Source organism: Oryza sativa, chromosome 10 (genome assembly GCF_034140825.1).
Source record: "Oryza sativa Japonica Group chromosome 10, ASM3414082v1".
NCBI classification, from domain to species: Eukaryota; Viridiplantae; Streptophyta; class Magnoliopsida; order Poales; family Poaceae; genus Oryza; species Oryza sativa.
Window position 1 is genome coordinate 21,469,975 of NC_089044.1, and position 18,051 is coordinate 21,488,025.

The 18,051-nt window shown below is 47.9% G+C and overlaps 4 protein-coding genes across 5 annotated transcripts; all 4 read right to left on the bottom strand.

Moving 5' to 3' along the window:
• Positions 1 to 1,466: 1,466 nt before the first annotated feature.
• Positions 1,467 to 5,485, bottom strand: LOC4349228 (uncharacterized GPI-anchored protein At1g61900). 2 transcript variants are annotated; one of them, XM_015757293.3, is made up of 8 exons: positions 5,128 to 5,485; positions 4,257 to 4,398; positions 2,748 to 3,587; positions 2,362 to 2,607; positions 2,247 to 2,261; positions 2,029 to 2,169; positions 1,894 to 1,941; positions 1,467 to 1,747 (listed from the first exon to the last, which is right to left on the bottom strand). In XM_015757293.3, the coding sequence occupies exons 2-8, from the start codon at positions 4,315 to 4,317 to the stop codon at positions 1,680 to 1,682; spliced, it is 1,419 nt and encodes a 472-aa protein (XP_015612779.1). In that variant the 5' UTR covers positions 4,318 to 4,398; positions 5,128 to 5,485; the 3' UTR covers positions 1,467 to 1,679. The 2 variants fall into 2 exon arrangements, with proteins under 2 accessions (XP_015612779.1, XP_015612778.1); XM_015757292.3 differs by having other exon boundaries at positions 1,467 to 1,750.
• A 2,870-nt stretch (positions 5,486 to 8,355) lies between these two features.
• On the bottom strand, positions 8,356 to 9,705 carry LOC4349229 (uncharacterized). The gene is made up of 2 exons (XM_026020947.2): positions 8,797 to 9,705; positions 8,356 to 8,692 (listed from the first exon to the last, which is right to left on the bottom strand). The coding sequence occupies exons 1-2, from the start codon at positions 9,586 to 9,588 to the stop codon at positions 8,678 to 8,680; spliced, it is 807 nt and encodes a 268-aa protein (XP_025876732.1). The 5' UTR covers positions 9,589 to 9,705; the 3' UTR covers positions 8,356 to 8,677.
• A 3,266-nt stretch (positions 9,706 to 12,971) lies between these two features.
• LOC4349230 (uncharacterized) lies at positions 12,972 to 14,180 on the bottom strand. The gene is made up of 4 exons (XM_015758642.3): positions 13,934 to 14,180; positions 13,776 to 13,849; positions 13,544 to 13,670; positions 12,972 to 13,462 (listed from the first exon to the last, which is right to left on the bottom strand). The coding sequence occupies exons 1-4, from the start codon at positions 13,934 to 13,936 to the stop codon at positions 13,163 to 13,165; spliced, it is 504 nt and encodes a 167-aa protein (XP_015614128.1). The 5' UTR covers positions 13,937 to 14,180; the 3' UTR covers positions 12,972 to 13,162.
• Positions 14,181 to 14,358: 178 nt separating this feature from the next.
• Positions 14,359 to 17,853, bottom strand: LOC107275259 (probable receptor-like protein kinase At5g24010). The gene has a single exon (XM_015758638.3). It carries the CDS (start codon positions 17,227 to 17,229, stop codon positions 14,695 to 14,697), a length of 2,535 nt encoding a protein of 844 aa, XP_015614124.1. The 5' UTR covers positions 17,230 to 17,853; the 3' UTR covers positions 14,359 to 14,694.
• Between the last annotated feature and the right edge of the window lie 198 nt (positions 17,854 to 18,051).

Here is an 18,051-nt window from a genome sequence, read left to right on the forward strand (position 1 = left end):
TTTACCCCCACTCGCTGCAAAATTGAGTGGGGGCCAAGGCCCCTGCTTGTTACACTCTGGTCCGTCCCTGCCCTACTATAGATGATAGTTTAATTAGTCCAATAATATTGAGGCTGTGTTTAGTTCCACGCCAAAATCGAAAGTTTGAAGAAATTGGAACGATGTGATGGAAAAGTTGGAACTTTGTGTGTGTAGAAAGTTCGATGTGACGGAAAAATTGGAAGTTTGAAGAAAAAGTTAGAATCTAAATAGGGCTTGAGTTAGAAATGAAAAAAGAAAAATAATTAATAAAATGTTGGATTACTATCCTAAGTTCTCCTCATCGTTCATCCCCAAACCAAGGAGCTAGAGCGACAGCGGCGGTGGCTCCGGCTCATCCAAGCGAGTAGCCGGCGGTGTAGTAGCTTGAGAGTAGTTGTGCCACCCCTATGCTAGCTATGTTTAGTTATATTTTGGGCCTGTTCACTTTGGTGTCATTTTCAACCTTACCAAATTTTAGTAAAGTTGCCAAAAAAGTGGCTATATTTAGTTTGCTACTAAATTTTGGTAACTATATAAGAAATCCTGCCAAAATTTTGGCAAGTTATAAAATTTTGGCAACTACAACAAAAGTTTGGTAATGCCAAAATTTGGTAAGGTTTTTTTTTTTTCATCAAAGTGAACCGCCCCTTTGATTGTAGCTGTGCCACCCCTAGGCTAATCTGCTGCCCTGAGAATAGAGATAGCTAGAGGAGCTATGTTTGGTTATATTTTGATTATGGCAATGTAGAGCTACTTTTATGTCATATCAATCATCCTACTAATAAATCTAGAACATTTTGTAGCAGAATCATGCGTCTTATGAATATTTATTTTTTTACCTGCCTTATGAATATTTTGCTAATTGGAGAACTCGGGATAGCATGTGTTCAGCTTTATGAATATTTTGCTAGTGGGAGAACTCGGTATAGCATGTGTTCAGCTCAATCTGGTCCAGGATTTGGACACAGGAATGTTAAAAGACGCTACATATCTAGGTTGAGAAGTTCCCGTAACTTTCCGATCTGTATTTGGTTATGCTGGTTCCATTTCTCTCATTTCCAGCTGCGATAGGCTGTACAGTACTGCCACTGCGTATGTCAGCAGGCTAGCAAGTAGCATCATGCTGTTTCTTGCAACCAGTGGAAGTCACATGCATTTTTTAGACGGTCATATATTTGAAAAACAGAAGGGATATAAACATAGGTCCCGTTTGTTTCCACTGCAAAGAGTGGATAAAAGTCGTGACACGTTTTTTAAACTGCTAAACGGTGCGTTTTGTGCAAAAACTTTTCCATTTCGGTGCATATAGTAGTAGTATGTGTTACCTGAGAAAATTCAGTCCAAGAGTTCAAGGCCGGTTTCATGGAATTTTGTTGCACGAGCTTAATAATGGGTCGGCATTTAGAGTTGCATTCCAAGTCCATAGCCTTTGTTGCCCAGCAACATCTAGAAATTTACCTCCATTGTTCAGATATCTGATGGTACAACAGTCCTCTCTAACACATAACAGCAATGCTATCCACCGAACAAAAAAGAACAGAGAAGGGAAAGGCTCATTTACAAGAATGAAATGCAATTCAATTTACACGTGGGCCTGCACAGAGGGGAAAAAATACAACAGGGGTAAGAAGCTCCTGGTTCACTAGGTGAAGCATTTCTCAGAAGGTGATGGCCGTCGCAAAGAATAGAAGAGGCGCCAAAATTCCAATTCCAGTTCTGGAGATACCTACTGCCATAACAAGCGTCTTTTCAGTTTGTTGGCATAAGGATAGAGTTATAGTGATGTAAAAAGAGAGTAATGATTCTAATAGAAACATGAAAGAATAAAATGAGATATATATTGTATTGCCAACAAAAAGGTAAATTAAGTACCTGAGCTTCCAGATGTTGGCGCGACAGGCAATGCAGGCAATGACATTTCTGAAACCAAAGGAGGGGTATCATGTCAATTTGTGTTGTACGAAGCTCACTGTTTTTTCTAGTGCTAAACCTGAAATGTCACCTTACCTGGAGCACAAAGTGACAAGGATTGAACAGATGATGATGATGGCCATGGCGCTGCAATGTTGTCACTCAAATCACATGTAAAACTAATGCCCGTAGCATTGTCAAATACAATGTCTGTAGGTAAGCTGCGAAGTAGACAGCCTACAAAAAGGAAGGTTGGCATTAGCACAGGACTTCAGACCGATGGAAACCAAATAAAGTTAATAGAATGAACTAACCTTGCTGACCAAATGCTGTTCCAGTGGGAGAATAATGCCAAGAATAGTAAACAAAGTTAGATCATTCCAATGTGAAGTACAATTGATTACAAGTTATCATGTCTTCTGTCCATACCTTGCAGGCTGAAATCTTTTAAATCAATATCACAAAGCTCATAAATATCATTTGATACACCAGCTTTCTGTAGCATTGATCCGAACATGGTTGCACAGTTAATTGCTTGCAAATTTGTTACAAATATTTGCTTCTGGCGAGTTGCAATGTAAGAGTGCAATGCCCCACAGCATGAGGGCGTTGAAGAAGATGCCTTGCCACATGCCTTAACAACGGAAGAAGGATCATCAAACTCCAACGGACAAACTGCATGATTCAATGAGTCAGATAGATCACATTGTGCACATAGCACAAAGTACCGAAAACTTGGCCACAGTACACAACATATCTACAGATTATCCCATTAACAGATGAAACCAAACCAAACAGTGTATGACATCACATACCTTTGTTCACCTTGCAGCCAGATAATACTCTAAAAGCAGTGTTTGATTCTTCTGATGAAAGCTTCATAGATAACCAGGAGTGAACTACCCCTTTGCAGTCACTAACGACGTTGATCCCAGCATCACTTCCAGATATGCTAGAACTTCCAAACATGTTTGCTCCTCCAGAGGATATGTGAACTGCTGCTTCCACTATTGCAGGCTGGCAAACAGGTCTACAACACTCTTTCAGTGGGTCAACATCGCTGCATGCGTCTAGAAGCTTGCTTACATTAACTATTTTCTCAAATGTGCTAATATCCTTCACAGGGCAAGAAGCATCCGTAAGATTTGATGGCCTTAGAGTACATAACTCAGGGATGTTAGTGTTTGCTCCTTTGCTTGCCAGAATGCTCATAACATCAGAGAAACAAGCATTTGCTGAAGCCTGGTTCAGAACTAGTGTATTGTTTCCAGCACCATATGTAGCTTGGAAAATATTCATCAAGCTATTAACTTGGGGGCAGCATATCACATCAGCAACTAGTGGTGCTAAAGGAATGGAACAATCAGATGCTGTTTTATCCATCATATAAGAAAGCGCTGAGAAATTTACATGGCATTTTCCAGTCAAGACCGGATCATATGATGTGTAGTTTGGATACATCGGTGACAGTGGCTCAACTGGGTTAGCATTGTGTGGAAGAACAGATGGTGAAATCTCTATTGGATCAAAGAGACCAATTGGCGGATCAGATAGAAGGAATTTATCTTTTGGTTCAAGTGGTGTTTTCTGCGAAAGAACATGCTGGCTGCCACAAAGCCAAACCGCAAACAAGACAAACCAATGATACACTGTACCTGCAATGCAACAATCATTTTAGAATAGCACATTGAAGGGAAATTACAGATATTGTATAGTGTGATTCAACTAAATATGGACTTTTGCCTAGTAAGCATATGGCCTGCACATAATATGCATACCCATAAAAAATCCACAGTAAATTTTAAACTGATTTCTCCATGAAAGGAAAGGAGTTTGCTACCTAGCAAATCTAGTATATCATGGAACCGTAATCATTATTATATTCATCAAGTTATCAGGAATATTCAGTATGCACTACAACAGGTTCTTAATCAGCAAATAATATAAGTAGCTTATTATTACAAGAGAATGGTTGTGCTGGGTATTATCAGAAAAGCTGAAATTTTCAAAATAGGTGCAAGACAGTATATATTGTAGACATAGTGTCCATATCGCTTCATCTGTAAAACTATGTTAACATGCCAATTTTTTGAAGAAAATAATGTGACATGCTTGTCCCATCTATGCTCTACCATGTCATCCCCAATGTTAATGCTACTGCTGAGTGCTGACACATTTGCAACCTAGTTCACACACCCATATGAATGGTTCAGCGTTAAGAACTAAAAGTTCCAAGCAGACTTCTATATTCATATCTCAGTATCTTCCCCTTAAGCTTGGATAAAATTTACTGGCTATAATAATATGCAGATTGACATACTCACCCTGAGGACAAGAACCAGAGCTGGAACTCTCCATTCTTTTAGCCCCAATAAGAAAGCACATGCATGAGGCAGTTTGTACAGGGTCCTCAGTCCCAGTAAAAGTCCAGTAGCTCTACTCGTAGGATCATTGGGGACGGTAGCACTGCATGAAACAAATAGGCGTAAAAAGCCTGTGTATACACGTAAAATGAATGGTAATGCACCAAGAAAAATAGAACCATTAGAAAGAAAAGTGCAAGAGTAACACTTCATGAACAAAGTCAAGTACATAATCATGCATATCCCAGAGACTCGTACTCCCAATCAACTCGCCAGCAACGATTCCTTAACGGCGTACATTTTCCACGTGAATGAGATAATGAGTTTGCAAGCTACTCTATAAATAGAAACACAGAAATATATACTATTTTCGTTAAGCATTCAGGTATGGTTCACATTAACTGAGCTAAAAATGGGCCGTTAGCCTTAGCAACTGGTCAGATGTTGGAATCCCAGGCAAGTATACGTTTCTCCTCACTCACATAGCACTAAGATAGTAAGTGGGAGCTCAGGATCCTGGCTGCTGCACGAAGTGAGCAGCATGTGTTACATCCAAGACCAAGAGCATTGTGAAACCACCTACAGCGTCAGCTAAACTCTCTGCCTTTTTCACCATGCTACCACCTCCAGTTTCCCAACATTTAATCGATAGTAAGCATTTCGAGCAACGAAATGTACTACTTCCCCTACTTCCACTCCCTTGTTCCAGCAAAATGCCCCCCCCCCCCCCCCCCCCCAAAAAAAAAAAAAAAAGAATGCGACTAGATTCGCTTTGCTGGTGAACTCAGCACCAAAAACAACTCACTGTAACCACTCAAGCAGCCCGCCTCACCTCGGCTCCCGCCGTCACCGCTGGATCTGGAGCGCGCCGATCCCGGCGGGTGGGGGCCGCGCGCGTCCGCCTCCTCCCCGCGAGAGAGAGAGCGCGCGCGCCGCCACGGCGCGTGCACCTGCAGGGGCAGTGTCTCCCCCCTCCCTTGCCCTGCGGCTGCCGTGGGGGGCGGCGAGCGGCGAGGGGAGCGCGCCGGCGGGGAGGGGATTAGGGTTGGGGAGGGGAGGGGAGGGGAGGCGTGGGGTGAGCTGGTGAGGTGGGGAGGCAGGCGAGCGAGCGAGCGACTGTGTGCGCCACTGTCTCCCGTGTCTGCGTGCGCCTGGCTGTACTCGCTGCTGTGCTGGTGTGGAGAGAACCCGGAGAGGCCGACATGCGTATGGGCCGTATATCAGGACTCAGAATGGACTTCCTTCTGGTTTAGCACCCAGAGGCCCATTCCCAAGCATCCGATTAATTGGGCTGAAACACTCGAAAGGCCTAAACCCCTTGAGCTATTTGATTTTCTTTTTAGAAAGGTAAAAACGACATTTCTAGAAAACATTTTTTTTTCGTTTACACGGTACACGCCACCACACACGTAACACCCCGCTCACACTCCGCATATGCGCCCTCTAACATACGCTCCAAGAGACGAAAATCAGCGGCACATCTCTGATCTCACTAAAAATCTATTAAAAGCATGTCTGCATATGCGTAATATTCGTAAGATTATCCTTGTGAATTTCACCACCACACTACTAATATTTTCCCTGCTAGAAAACATCTTGACAGTTTTTTCCACCATAATCTTCCAAATCTCTGACCTTTGTACTAACTGCCATGCATTTTGTAGTTATACTATATTTCATTTGAATTTTTTTATTAAGAAAACTATTTGTATAACTATACTAAAAAAAGGATCAGTGCCTTGTGTTGGCCGTGGACCTCGGTACACATGACACGGCCTATTACAGCGACTACACGTAACACGTGTGTCGGTATGTTGGCCACGCAGCGCCGCCGGTGACGCGGACCGTTCAAGAAGACACCGAGCTTGTTTGGTTTGGTTTAGTACACTACCAGTATTGGTAGTGCCAAAACTCTTTGGCACTACCATCTTTGGCACCTACTAATATTTTGGTAGGGTAGAATTGTAAATGAGTGTCTTTGGATTGATGCTAATTGAGAGCTAAATTTCAAATTATGGTGAAAAACATTTTAGAATTGTGCCAAATTAAATATATGCATTACCAAATATTTGGCTTTAAACCAAATATCACATTTACTATTTAAACTACCAAAACATTGGTATGGCAACATTTTAGTATCAAACCAAAACGGCCCACCATCGCCTCCACCTCCATCCGTTCCGGCCGGCAGCGCACCCCGGCACACAACAACAAACAACGACACACACAGCACAGCAGCGAGCGATGGGCGCCACCGTTCCCCGACCAACATTCCCCGCCTCGCCTCTTCACCCCACACACGACTACCCGAGTACGTACATTACATACGTACTCCACCCCACGCGCACGGGGCAACACAAACACCCAACCCACCACATCTCCGCCGATCACGTACGCCGCCGCCTGGAGTACGTGCAAGCTCCGCGATCGCGTCGCTCCACCGCGCGCGCGCCCATCCAGACTCCAGAGCTCTCGCGAGAGAGCTCGCGCCGTGCCCGTGCGTCGCGCTCGGCCCGTGGTGTCACGTACGTACGCGCGCCCGCGCGAGGGGGCGCCACATGTGGGCCGCATGGTCCCGTGCGCCCGAGCAGACGCAACCCCAACACCCATACACCAAGGGTCCCGGGCTCCCGGCCGGTCTTGGCCTCTTGCGACGACACACACCATTGCATCCAACTCCCTGAACGTACGTTCCAACCAGCACACAGCAAAAAAAAGAGATCGATAATGCCGGCTACTATATAGTTCAGAGGCTCAGAGCAAATGATTACGATGCTGTTGAAAGTTCGACACGACGCGTGGACAACCTCTCAATCCTACATTGGTTGCTGCTGATGTTATTATCCACGCTTTGCAAGTGAAACCGCTCAATTGATTATCAGTTTATCACCCCAACTTTTTGTGTGTGTGCACAGTGGCATCGATGGATAAGCAAGAGAATGTTCGTGTCCTCGGAGAACTGTCGCCGGTCGGAGACACGGGCAATACGACAACCCGGTTCCCGTCGAGAATGTCGCCGTCGAATTATTGGTTAGCTCCGGCAATGGCCGGCGGCACGGTGGTCGCCGTCGATCTCCCGGTGGCGCCCACACGGGGTACACGCTACAGCGAACGGTCGGTTGCGATTTCCTCTCAGGCCAAATTGCCGGAGCTAGCAGCACAATTTTTTTCACTGCAGATGATCACGAAAACATTTTTTTTGCATGATTTCAGAGGTTAAAGTAAACCCAATGATTGATTCCATGGCTGCGTTTGTAAAACCCAATAACCTGCAGCATCTGCTTCACATATGCGAACGACGTGTTTATGGTGTTAGCAACACACTGTACACTGGTCTGAATTTTCCTGCAGTGTTGGTGGCATCGTCAGGATGCAGTCCTATTGTATGCTCATGTAGCTATCGTTTTTGTACTAGCAAAGCTGCATGCACACATGGATTGATTTTTTTTTTAAAAAAAATGCTTGATTCTAATTGCTCTGATAAATATGTTGGTGAGAATACTAATGTGCAGCTCTGGGTTCTAGTTTCTGCAGTCTCTGCACTCTTTAGGTGAGATAGATATCGGCAGAATGCAGTGCCTTGCTAGTTGGAGCAACAAACGTAATATCGTATTTAACTTCTTTTTTTTTTGCATTCGGTTTGACCTCTGAAACAATCCTGGATGCATTGTTCAAGTTTCTCAAATAATCATCCGAGAGCTGATAATTTAGGCTAAACATTTGAACAGTGCCGAGGTGTGAGAACTGCATCCACTTCAGAGGCCCCTCTGAAGTCTGAACACAGCAGACAGAGAACAACGATGGGTTGTGCCTAGCTTATATTATTGCAACGGTGTGGTGAAGAACTGCAGATGAAAAAGGAAATGCCGGCTAGATCAACAGTACAAGTACTCTGTTTATCGTGAGCCGTCAGCATCTTTGGTTGGAATGACTTCAATAGTGCACCAGGAAAAACACAAAACACACATATGAGTTAATTAATCAGGTGATGCACATCAATTAGTAATGGAAATACCACAAGTTGGCGTTTGTTAACCTAATGCTTGGAGCCTGTCTTCCCTGATACATGCATGCATATAATAATCATTTTAACCATAATGATAGAAGAGGACAGAAGAACACACCATCTTCTTCTAACACAGTAGTTAATTAATTTATGCTAAAACAACATATTGATTAGCTAATTAAACAGCTTCACAAGGTTAAACCCCTTGGAGCACAATTCATCAACTTATACACCGTAATATTACTGTATGCATATACACCACATGTCAAAATCCCCCAAAAGATCAGGAATCGAGGTGACAAAGTATTCATCTTTCTCTCTGATTAATCATCCAACATTCACATGAACTGTTCTTGCGAGAGATCGTGATTAGCAGTTACATATCCTGTCCCTGAAACGTGCAAGAACGAAACGATCAGTCCAAACTTGCTGGTGAAACATGAATGTCGTATGCTTGACTGGATTGAAATTGCATACGTGAAGTCGTGAACTTACGATGGATTTCTTGCAGTAGAGGATGGCGTCGCGCACGGCGGTGTCGGCATTGCCGTGGCACCAGTACTCCGCCGCGCTGGCGTAGCTGCTCGACGTGGACCGCCGCGCCGGGGACGCCGACGACGAAGCGGCGGCGAGGCTACCCTTGGCCGACCGCGGCGAGAGCACGCGCAGCGGGAGCGACCTCACCTTCCGGCACAGCGGCACGAGGAACCGCAGGTACCTGAGAAGGATTCTCCTCGTCGCCAGCAGCGGCGCCCTCGCCTTGCCGCTGCCGGCGCCGGCGCGGCGCGAGCTGGCGGTGGTGATCACGGACGCCGGCGTGCTCAGCGCCGAGTGGAACAGCGGCGACGACGGGCTCGGCGACGGCGCGTCGGCGTACGACGCCGTGCGGTCACGGGCCACAACGACGCCCGGCTCGCACGGGAGGAGGAGGTGGTGGTGGTGGCCGTCGGAGAGGGCGCGCCCGGCGCCGACCAGCAGCGGGGAGGAGCACTGCGCGCCGGCGACGCACGGCATGCCGAAGTCGAAGTCGTCGTCGTCGTGGTCCTCCTCCTCCTCCGCCGCCGCTGTCAACGACGTCCACCGCATCGAGAAGAGCTCCGCGGGGTCCATGTCGATGAACGACACGACAGAGCCGTTGAACGAATGCCCGAGATCGCCGTCGACATCCACGGCATCGCCCTCGCCGCCGACGAGGCGCTCGAAGGACGCCGCCGCCGCCGCCGGCCGCGCCTTCCGCCTGAGCCAACCGTGTGAGAAGCTGTCGCTGCGTGACGGCGAGGCCTCCATGGCGAGCGTGGCGAGCGCGGCGAGTGCCTTGGTGGTGGTGGCGATGGTGGCTTGGTCAGTGCACGTTGTTGGCGAACGCTGCAAGTGAAGTGAGCGTGGCGCGAGGCAAAGATGATATAGGGGAGGCGAGCCGGCGAGCTGGGGCGCGCGACAAACGAGTTAACGTCGCGGAGCGAGAGGCGTTTGGTGCCGTGTCAACGTTGTCGCCCACTCATTTTTTCCCCCTCTTGTGTTTTGGTTCCATGCCAGTTGCTCAAGGGTTCTCTCTTCCAAATTTGCGTGCTTTTCACGGTCCCAAAACAAACAGATTCTGCTCTTTTCGCTTTACATATTTGATGATGATATCTACATGTGAAATGTGCCTCCGGTTCATACGGATTTTCGACGTAAAATACATTTTTGATATATACATGTTAAATGTGCCCACTATTCATAAGGTTTTTCAACGAAAAATACCCACAAGGACAAGGTGATTGCTCATGGTGGTACGCAAGAAATTGGGTCAGTACAATAGTTGGATGTGGAATTTAGTGACTTTAGGAGAGACTACTGAATGAATACTGATATACTTGAGACAAGTATAGGAGCTTGGTTGTTTGCTTCAACAATTGTTGGTTGTTTCATGGTGGACCAGACAAACGACGGAAAAAGAAATTCTACTGATAAACAATATGCAAGCAGAGATCAAAGTCCCAAACTTGTCAAAGACAAGCCAATTAATGTTGCCAGCAATAATACGGGATTAGTCAGGTGGTTGAGATAATCTGGACAAAAAACAGGGACAGCATTTCTGCAGGGAGCATCTCATGCCATGTCTCATATGCGAGTTTCAGAACGGAACAATGCTAAATGTTCAGAGAAAAAGAAGCTAGCATGTTAAAGCACTATCAATTTGGGGGATATAAAACCTATGGTCCTAAGCAAATATGCTGAAATCAACCCACGATATGTGGCCCTCACATGGGAAATCTCAACAAGCTGCCGCAAAGCATCTGTTCGCCTATCAGACCTGCAATATTCAAACCGTGGAGCAGGAGTTGTGTAAGCTGACTGGGGAAACAAAGCCCAGATTCTGAAGGAAAATTAAATGGGGTTCCATGTACCTGGTCCCAGCAAAACAAATATCAAGAAATCCAGACCCTTAAACAGAGGGCAATGGTCTGTGTAAGCATCCAAAGGAACAACAGTAACAGACGTCGAGAGGCAGTGATCAATAGCAATACTCTGATCTAGACCATTTGTTAATAGGGTTGCACGTTGTGAAAGTATATATTAAGCACTTGTTTTAACTCCTGAAGTGGTGACATGCTGTGGTCTAAATCTAGGGAATTCATTCCGTTGAAACAATCATCACAAGACAAGTACATTACAAGCAAACAATAGCGTGGTTCTGACTTAAGCTTACTAACAGAATAGCAGTCTACTATAGTCCCTAAATGAAATCAATTGCTTTCCCATAAATGAAGCACCAAGTCACCAACTAGTGTACAATGCACACCAATGGTTTAACGAAGAAAGAAAGTGATGCATACCATAACATAAATAAAATAAATAAAAATAAGTTGATTGTTTTTGTGATTAAGAAAATACAGATTTCTCATCTCAAAAAGATTATTGATTTATTCCAAGACTATGTTTAAAAAAAAGAATTGTCTTTGCTCTCATGTTTGGAAAGGTGTGAACTTGTGTTCAATCAGATAAATTGCGTTCTTTGCGAAACTTTTATGAATAAAAGCCATTTTTGAAAAGTTTCTTACTCTGCCAATCCGCCATTAAACTCCCAGATTATACTCTCCAAGACAATGAATGAGACTTTTGTTGTTTACTATAAGCATCCCAGTTAGCTAGTCTGTTAGGCAACCCTGGGATCCTTAATGCTTGCTACAAGCATGAAGGAACCCAGTTTGTTGACAAATCTGAGCAAGGACCAGTAGAAAACTAGAAATGAAAGATTGCCTACAACTTCAAACCTTCTAGCACGGAATAGAATATAAGTTACATCAAACATACTACTGATCACAAATAGGGCAAAGGGGTGATACTCTGAATGCTTGACCTTTCATTTCTGTACCCACGCAGGCCTAGCTGTTTTCTAGAGAGATAACAAAGAGCAACAGGGTAAATAGTTTCAATGGTGATGCCATTTTGTGCTCTAGCATAATAAGGATGTGCATGATATTATAAAGCACAAAACGTGGAGTCACAACATACAGTAGTTGTATAATGATTTCATGTTAGGAGAAGCAGAAATGACAGCTTTGCAACGTCTGAGACATGAAAGACTACTTCTGTTGATTTGTCATTGGTATAGAGATCATTGTTCCAAAATTCAACAACAAATCGGACATATCAACTATATACCAATTAGTGTCGACCATACCTTTGTAATATGATAGATTCTGATTATACTTTGTCGAACAGTAAAGAACATTTTGCCCCCACCAGGTCACCACTCCTGGCTTTTCAGGTGTACAAGTTTGCAGACCCTTTAACCAAAGCACTTCGATTCATCATTCAGAACATGACCCTGGAAAATCATGTCCAAAAATACACAGATGTCAGAACTGGCATGATTATGTCCATACAGAAAGAACAGCATCTAAAGGCTTCCAAAAAATGGATGTCTGAGATTCTAGTATAGGAAAATCATATTGGCATAGAAGCTGAATATATATGTTATTTCACACAATGCTACTCCACACATAAACTGGAATCATACTAACCAACTTAACATATTATTATTCTCTAGTGGAAAACCACAGAGATGGGATAAAAAGAGTGAATCAGTGAGGCTTAACAATATTGACATGTGTATCAGTGAACAGGAACAGGTCTTATGTAGTGATTCACAGCATCTAAGATAATTGAGGAATGCTGCAGTAGCAGGAAATCTTGAAAGTAAATGGAAATGGCGATTCAATCTTTGCTCTCCATGTTGTTCTACCATCAACTAGTGGTATAAAAATATAAGCATCTGTGAATCTGTGATGCTGATGCATGCCCATGTCATCCAAAACTTAACATAGAATCTGCATCACCAAACTAACTTGTGGGAAAAATAATCTTACCAAGAATATTCTGATTTATAAGCAGTGAAATCGTCCCCACTTCTTACCAGTAGACCATCATCGGAAAAGGAAAAAAACAAACAGAAGTATGTTGCTGCATAGGTGTTTCCTTTATAGAATGTTGGCATCCTGTTGTTTAATTCCAGGAGAAGGGACAATATAAATGATCTTCTGAATTATACGATCAGGAGCTTAAGCAATTTCAACAGTTTAAACAAAACTGAATAAACTAATTATGAGTACTACATGATGCAATTCAGTTGAACAAATAAATAGTAGGCTGGAACTTAATGCTAAAAAGCTAGAATGCCACAATGGTTCCACCAACAAATCGTTCGTGTTAATCGCAGGTAGATGATACAGCCTGGTGTACAAATGTGATAAACTATAAAGTGTTACACCTGTGACTTGTCTAACATAACAGAACTAAAATTTTACAGTCAGGAGCACCTTCAGCAAAATCACCAGAACAAGAAGAGTATCTGAAGATCCTGAACAATCTCATCTCAGCACTCCTTATCAGATTGCTTGCCGCTGCCCGGCAAGTCATCTGACTTAAATCTTGGTCTTTTTGTACTGCATCCCTCATCCTCTAAGGATTTCAACTTGTGCTTTATGGCAGCTATCTTCGCGGCACGGTCAGTCTGTACCGATTTGCTTCCTGAACCACCTGCCAGTTTCTTGTCCTTCATTGCTCTGTGGGAATTTCCGGAGTCCACGAAACACTTCTCACTAGCCAGGTGAACCACCACAGGGCGTCCACAGACCAACCTGCCGTTCATCTTTTCCTTCGCCAACTGTGCTTCCTGCATGCTCACTTCAGGTGGCAAAGGTGAGAATACAAGAACCCATTACAGCTCGCCACAAGAAATGAATGCCGCTGTTACCTCTTTGGTGGTGTATTGAACGAAGGCATAGCCACGGGGCTCGCCTCGCTTCGGGCCGCGTGTGTGCCACAAGAAATCCTCAGCTATAATCTTCCCAAATGGAGAAAACATCTTGATAATGTCAGACCTGCAAAAACCAGATGATAATGTTAAGAGTTGCACAATGCGAAGGCAAACCTCGAAAAAAAATACATGCTACTAAACACACAAGAGATAGTAAGAAATAACTCACTCTGATACCCTAAAATCCAAATTCCCCACATAGAGCCTACTCTCCGACCTATCGCCGTCGAAACCCTTCTGATCCTGCAATTTGTTGGTCATAAACCCAGAATCAAATCATGCTTTGCAATCACCTCCCTTGTAATACAGAATTCCAGACCCGCTTACCATTAGCCCTAGGAGGTACGAGGTACGGGGAGCCCGAGATCTATCTAAGCAGGAAGAGCGAGACGTTGGAGGCGGTATCTGAAGCTGGAGATCGGGTCCCCCGCGGAGAAATTACTCCGACGGCGTGGGAGCAGAGAGAGGGCGCCGGGATCTCGTCTCTCCGACGATAAATTCCGGGGAGATCAGGCGGCGGCGGCGGCGGCGGCGAGGAGTCGCGGAGAACTGGAGAAGAGGGTGTCTGTGCTTTGAGATTGGTGACGCGGAGATCAGTTATGAGTGTCCCTCGGATGGGCCTCAAGTTTTTATGGGCCAAAACTAATCTCGGCCGAACGGTCCACGGCCTACAAAGATCCAGGCAACGGTGCTTCTATTCATCTTCAAACTCGAACTCACTCTGAACAGAGAAATTCCTTGTGATTCGTGAATTAGCATCAAATTCGATTTCAATTCATATTGAAAGGTAATCAATATCTTAAAATAAAAAAAGTTATCTGGGCCCGAAGGGCAAGCGCCTACTACAAAGCTCCTGGCAGCGGTGCTCTCGGCAAAGGAGAGGAAATTCTATTCAAATTCGAACTCCAACTCACACTGAACAGATAAAATCCTCTCGAATTGGCATCAAATCCGATTTAAATTCGTATTGAAAAGGTAACCAAAATCTTGGAACATTTTAAAAATTTCCTGCCATTGTGTCGTGGCTTTTGACCTCCTTTTGTAATCGTGCGCCACCAGATTCCTCATTATAAAGGCGACTACTCTGCTCATCTACCATCGCGGGACATAATCTGCGAGAACACGTTGCCCGTCGCCGTGAAGCTCGCCGTCTCCGACCAGCTCATGTCGTCTCCGGCGGCGTCCGCCGAAGCATCGGGCGCGAGCGGCGCCACTCGCCTCGCCACGACGATGTCCCGTGGCAGGTGCGCGCCGCTGTCGTCCAAGTCCAGCGCCGTCTCGGTGCTCGGCTGGCTCTCCTGCAGCTGGAGGCAGTACTCGAGGTTCCACACCACGTCGCCCATGGACGGCCGCTGCTCGCCGTAGTCCGCGAGGCACCTCCCGGCGGTCTCCGCGAACTTCCGGAGCGAGTTCGTGCTGGCGTCGCCGGCGACGGCCGGGTCGACGATCTTGTCGAACCGGCCCCTCCGGCTCCACTGCATCGCCCACTCCGCGAGGTTGATCTCGTCGGGCGGGAGGCTCTGGTCGATCGCCGGCCGCGCGCACAGCACCTCGAAGAGGACGACGCCGAAGGAGTAGACGTCGGAGCGGTCGGTGAGCTGCCGCGTCTTGAAGTACTCCGGGTCGAGGTAGCCGAAGCTGCCCTTCACCGCCGTGCTCACGTGCGTCTGCCCCGTCGATGGCCCGACGCGGGACAGCCCGAAGTCGGCCACCTTCGCCACGAAGCCGTCGCCGAGGAGGATGTTCGTCGACTTGACGTCGCGGTGGATGATGTTATCGGAGTGGCCGGTGTGCAGGTAGTGGAGCCCCTTCGCCGCGCCGATGCAGATCTCCAGCCGCTGCTTCCACGACAGCGGCGGCGGCGTCGCCGCCGCGGCGTCGGAGCCGTACAGGTGGCTCCTCAGGGTGCCGTGCGCCATGAGCTCGTACACGAGGATCATCTCCGACCGCTCGTTGCAGTAGCCGATGAGCGAGACGAGGTGGCGGTGGCGGATGCTGGAGAGCACCAGGATCTCAGTCTGGAACTCCGGGAACCCCTGCCTGGACGCGCGCTTGGCGCGCTTCACGGCGACGCGGGTGCCGTCGCGGAGCACGCCGCGGTACACGTTCCCGAACCCGCCGACGCCGAGGATGTTTGCGTCGTCGAAGTCCCCCGTCGCCACCATGATCTCGGCGAGCGGGATGTGGAGCTTCATGTTCATCCTCCGCGGCGTGACCACGGCGCTGCCGAACGAGCCCTCGCCGTCCGGCGTGAACGGCGACCACGGCGTCCCCACGCTCTCCTTCTCCTCCTCCTCCGGCACAGGCAGCGTCGCCCGCCGCTGTCTCCGCCGCACAAGCAGTACGCACAATGCCACACCTGCTAGAACCGCCGCGCCGAGCACCGCCGCGGTCACGGCTACGACGACGACCTTGCTCGTCTTGCCGGACGAGCTCGCCGGAGTCATATCAACGGCTCTGAGCTTCATGATCTCCAGCCCGTTCAGTATCGCCTTCTTGCTGTCGCTGCTCGCCGCCCTGCCGATGCTCACCGTGAGGTTCTCGCCGGCGGTCGGGACCACGGCGACATAGTCCATGTAGAAAGCTTGGGTCGGACTGCTCAGCGTCGCGTAGTCCTTGGCCTTCAATTCCCGGGTACCCATGGCTTGCATCAGATAAACATTGAAATCGACGCCTTCTCCGATGACGGAGCTGAGCTCCTCGAAGGCGCAGAAGTGGAGGCGGACGACGTAGCTGCTGTTGCCGTCGACGGCGAACGTCCATGTCACGTTCGACGTGGTCGAGTTCGTCGTGCGCTGCGACTTGTACACGGCGTCCGGCGCGACCATCTGCGTGTAGCCCTGCGCCCGGTCGAAGATGATCTGGCCCTGGATGCTGGCCACCGCCGAGACCGTCGCCGGGGAGAGGTAGGAGTCGTCGGGGAGCCATGTTCGCCACATGGTGTCGCCCGTCGGCGTCACCGTTGGCCCGCCGACGTTGAGCCGGTACAGCGTCTCCAGCGCCTGATGCGACGGCGAGACGTCGGTGTTGACCGCCGTCAGGGGGAACTTCCACAGAAGCTCCTGCGGCGCGGGGAACAGCTCGATGGCGTTGACGAAGGCGAGCCCCCCTGATTCGGGCGTGAAGGCGACGTCGAACTCGCCGGAGCCATCGGACGGGAGGAGGAACTCCCTCACCACGCCGGCGCGCGGCGGCGAGAAGGAAGGAGGCAGGAGGACGTACCTCCCCATGGCCGAGACGCTGAACCGCGCCGAGAGGAGGTCGCCGGACTGCGACGCGAAGGGGAAGAAGTGGAGGCGGAGGACGAGCGTGGTGTTGCCGTCGGGCGCCGCGTCGGCAGCGTAGCTGAGCCGGTACGAGAAGCCGCTCGTCCCCGCGCGCGCCGCGGCGTAGAGAGGGGACGGCGGGCTCGCGTCGGGGTTGCTGAACCTCGCGGACTTCCCGGACAGCTCGCCGTCGTCCGGGACGAAAGTCCGCTGCGGCGAGTCCGACGTCACGACGACGTTCCCGCCGGCGCCGCACGCGAGGTAGACGGAGAATCGCGGGGAGAAGGGCGTCGTCTGCCCATTGGAAACCGGCATCAAGCCCACGACAAGGAAGAGCAGCAAAACGATCGCAGCCATCCGCACAACTCCGAGAGGTGTGGCGGGCACCGGCGACGGCAATCGCGCTGTAAATTAAGCTCACGAGAGCTACCTACTCGTCCATGGAGAATGGAAGCGATACGAGGTCGGCATGGTGGCCATTCCACTTTCCCCACCTCGAGAGGTGACAGCGATTGGGAGATGAGTGATCAGATCACACGGCCGCGCGAGGCGGTCAGCTCATCATTCCCCGGCCCGGCGGCTACGTCGTGGTGGGAACGCCGGTGGATGCGGACAAAGGGCGCGAGAGCGATGTGTTGTGTCCTTGTGTTGGTAGCTAGCGGGCAGTCATCTGGAGCGGGCACGAATATCTGCAAATAATCCAAATCTGCTTGACTTAAAGCGTTCTTATCGGTCAAAAAACATGTGCCACATACATAGACGCAGATGGTACAGGGTTCAGCACAATCTGTCAAGGCCGTCTTTTCCGGCCCATATTTGTTCAGCTCATGAGCCTATCAAATCGATGCTAGCGGTAGTACTGGATGGGACTGTTAGGGGCTGTTTAGGGTGGGACTAAAATAAGTCTCTCTCATCCAAACACCATTTTATTTGGCTAATCAGCCATGCAAATAAGGATTTTTTTTAAAAAAAATTATTTTTTGAGCATTTTGTTTTTAGTTTTAATGACAGACACCTAAAACTTATTATCGAATTTGAATATCTAGTCTTACCGGTGTGGTGAAACAATGATACCACGCCAACGAGACTAGCGAGACAAGGTTTTTGTCACGCCATCTAGGTTAATATGGTAAAACAACAAAACTAATAAGTCAAGTATTGTTTCACCATATCAAGGGT

Coding starts and splice junctions, on each gene's coding strand:
- LOC4349228 (XM_015757292.3), bottom strand. CDS start 4,317: ATGTGCTTTCTTATTGGGGCTAAAAGAATGGAGAGTTCCAGCTCTGGT. Junction 3,588..4,256: donor CTCTGGTTCTTGTCCTCAGG/GTGAGTATGTCA, acceptor GTTGCATTGCAG/GTACAGTGTATCATTGGTTT. Junction 1,751..1,893: donor GCCAACATCTGGAAGCTCAG/GTACTTAATTTA, acceptor TTGTTATGGCAG/TAGGTATCTCCAGAACTGGA.
- LOC4349229 (XM_026020947.2), bottom strand. CDS start 9,588: ATGGAGGCCTCGCCGTCACGCAGCGACAGCTTCTCACACGGTTGGCTC.
- LOC4349230 (XM_015758642.3), bottom strand. Junction 13,671..13,775: donor TTGGATTTTAGGGTATCAGA/GTGAGTTATTTC, acceptor TGGTTTTTGCAG/GTCTGACATTATCAAGATGT. Junction 13,463..13,543: donor TTCAATACACCACCAAAGAG/GTAACAGCGGCA, acceptor GTGAGCATGCAG/GAAGCACAGTTGGCGAAGGA.
- LOC107275259 (XM_015758638.3), bottom strand. CDS start 17,229: ATGGCTGCGATCGTTTTGCTGCTCTTCCTTGTCGTGGGCTTGATGCCG.